At 36.7% G+C, this 2,551-nt stretch overlaps 1 protein-coding gene across 1 annotated transcript; it reads right to left on the bottom strand.

Moving 5' to 3' along the window:
- Positions 1–264: 264 nt before the first annotated feature.
- LOC111212037 (NADPH-dependent aldehyde reductase 1, chloroplastic) lies at positions 265–1,863 on the bottom strand. The gene is made up of 4 exons (XM_022713418.1): positions 1,651–1,863; positions 1,025–1,401; positions 574–932; positions 265–486 (listed from the first exon to the last, which is right to left on the bottom strand). The coding sequence occupies exons 1-4, from the start codon at positions 1,759–1,761 to the stop codon at positions 464–466; spliced, it is 870 nt and encodes a 289-aa protein (XP_022569139.1). The 5' UTR covers positions 1,762–1,863; the 3' UTR covers positions 265–463.
- Positions 1,864–2,551: the final 688 nt, after the last annotated feature.

The following is a 2,551-nucleotide window of genomic DNA, read 5'->3' as shown; positions in this document are numbered from 1 at the left end:
TCCGACATTCTCATCCTGCAGCACAAGTTTCTTACTCTATTTTTTTTTTCTACTTTCACTCGAATCCATTATACTCTCTCTTATTTGTTCTTTAGTGCTCATTATTTGTTTATTGTTCTATTCTACTGTTTCCTAGCTACATTTTAGAGTCGGTCTCTACACACTTATCACACAAGTTGGGCTTTTCACTAATAAGAACTGGATTGAATGATTTGGTTGATGTATGTCGTAATAGGTCTTTTATGTTTTAGTGTTAAGACTTCAAAGGTAAAAATTTTAACATCATCTTTATTTCAACACTTTTTGCTACTACTTCCAGCAGACTACAAAACGTACCAACTTCAAACATTACAAACACACAACTAACAAAAGGCCAGTAGACCCACAACAACGCCACAGCTTCTATCGACTTTTATCAGCATAATAAGACCATTGTCGTTTTAAGACGGTCGAACCATATGCCTTAGGCATTCACAACAGCACCTCCTTCACAAATTAAACAATTAAAACAAAAAGAGTTAAAACATAATTCCCACAATTGTATGGAAACAAATGATCAATGAATTGAATTACCGTTAGGGTGAAGAACTTGGCCTGTGAAGTAAGATGAGCAATGGTTACAAGCAAGGAAAACATAGGAGGGTGCCACCTCAATGGGCTGGCCGGCTCGTTTCATCGGGACTTCAGTCCCGAAATTCTTAATCTTCTCCTCATTAAACGAAGCTGGGATAAGGGGGGTCCATATAGGACCAGGTGCTACACCATTAACACGGATCCCTTTCTCAGCAAGCTGAAGTGCAAGACCTCGAGTAAACGCCACAATCGCTCCTTTTGTAGCCGTGTAGTCGAGAAGCGATGCGTGTCCCTTGTAGGCGTTCACGGATGTTGTGTTTATTATGCTGCTTCCTTCCTTCATATGCTTCAACGCATGCCTATTGACCAATAAAAAAAATAAACAATTTATTACCATTACACGTGTGACTTTATAATAACAAAAGGTAGACATCTCAATGATTCGATTCACCTTGTGAGAAAGAAATAAGAAAAGATGTTTGTACGGAAGACACGTTCCAGCCTAGGCTCATCGATCTCTTCGATGGAATTGCTTTCGTACTGCTCCGCTGCGTTATTGATCAAGACATCGATTCGTCCAAACGCATTAACAACCTCGTCTACAACCCTCTTGCAGTTCTCATCGAATCCTAAATCCGTTGGAATTGCAATCGGGTCCTTAGCCTCCGAAGTTTTTGCTTCCTTCAACATTTGTAGAGTCTCTTGTGTGTCCTTTTCCTCTTGGCCCTTGACGTACGTGAAGGCAACTGTGGCACCTTCAACTGCAAAACAGTAACTCACGGCTCTACCAATCCCCGAGTCTCCGCCCGTTATCAGGGCCACCTTTCCCTGTATGTACATTTATTATAGAACTTACAAATTAGATTAATAAAGTCATTACAAAATTACTAAGTAGGACGTCAAGTTATTCAAATTTATGTAGCTGAAGGACTAAATACGAACCAAGATCAAATTTGTATATAATGCATATATGAACTCAGAAAACGAATATCACACGTAAAAGAATTTACTGATTTATTCATGACTGCAACACGGATTTTTCTCAATCATTGGTATAAAAATTGAGAGAATAATTACACGAAGCTTGTTGGAGGGTTGGTAGTCTGAACTAGAGAATTGTGGAGTTGGGTCCATGACGTGTTCTTTGCCAGGTTGTACTCCTCCTTGTTTTTGTCTTTCAGAAGCCATCGCTCTTACGTACACAAGTTGAGATAATATTCGAGTTCTTTTTCTTTTCAGGTAGAAGTGACCAGTCGACACAACCCGTTCATGGCTATATATACGTGCGCACAAATATACACGATCCATTGAATCAGCATGTTATTGTACATGATCCGCCACGTCACCGAGTGAGGTGCCTGACGTGGGTAGACGAGGATACACGTGTTGTTAAACAGAGTTGGATTTGTGGTAAACGGTGATCCGTATGACATGGACAAAAACAGTTTCCCCTTATTCTTCGAAGAGTTTTCTTTGACCGGACAGAGATAAGAGTAGGATCAATATTGTATTCAGTTAATTCTAATTTGTTTTATAGTAACTATTAATCTACCCTTTTCATTAAATATATCAGAAATTGACATCTTTTGAACTTGCAATCAAAATTTGTCTGTATTTTGGTCAGAATCTAACAACTTAAGTTAGTGAATAATGTTGGTCTGTTTTAAGATACAAACTTAGTTTAATACATTATCTATAACCAAGTTTTTGATGTTATAGATGGACAAATTTAGGTTACCTAAAACATATTGTGACTACTTAAGTTTGACAATATAGCTTGTACTACTTTATAATAATGGTAAATTCACATTGTATCTCCTAATATTATTTTTAATATATTTTTTGAAAAGAACTATTTTAATATATTTACTATTTTGATTTAAAATAAAGAACCTGCATAATAGATATTGATTTTGTTTCAATGTATTCTTGTATGATAGATAACATACAATGAAAAATAGAACTGACTGTTTTTTCT

The sequence above is a fragment of the Brassica napus genome, chromosome A1 (genome assembly GCF_020379485.1).
Source record: "Brassica napus cultivar Da-Ae chromosome A1, Da-Ae, whole genome shotgun sequence".
In the NCBI taxonomy this organism is placed as follows: domain Eukaryota; kingdom Viridiplantae; phylum Streptophyta; class Magnoliopsida; order Brassicales; family Brassicaceae; genus Brassica; species Brassica napus.
Note: the sequence above shows the minus strand (reverse complement) of the source record. Positions and strands in the feature narration are given on the sequence as shown.

Excerpts from the sequence above, each read along its gene's own strand:
- LOC111212037 (XM_022713418.1), bottom strand. The coding sequence starts at position 1,761 with ATGGCTTCTGAAAGACAAAAACAAGGAGGAGTACAACCTGGCAAAGAA. Across the intron at positions 1,402-1,650 it reads AACCCTCCAACAAGCTTCGT|GGAAAGGTGGCCCTGATAAC; the intron begins GTAATTATTCTC and ends ATGTACATACAG. Across the intron at positions 933-1,024 it reads TCTTATTTCTTTCTCACAAG|GCATGCGTTGAAGCATATGA; the intron begins GTGAATCGAATC and ends ATTGGTCAATAG.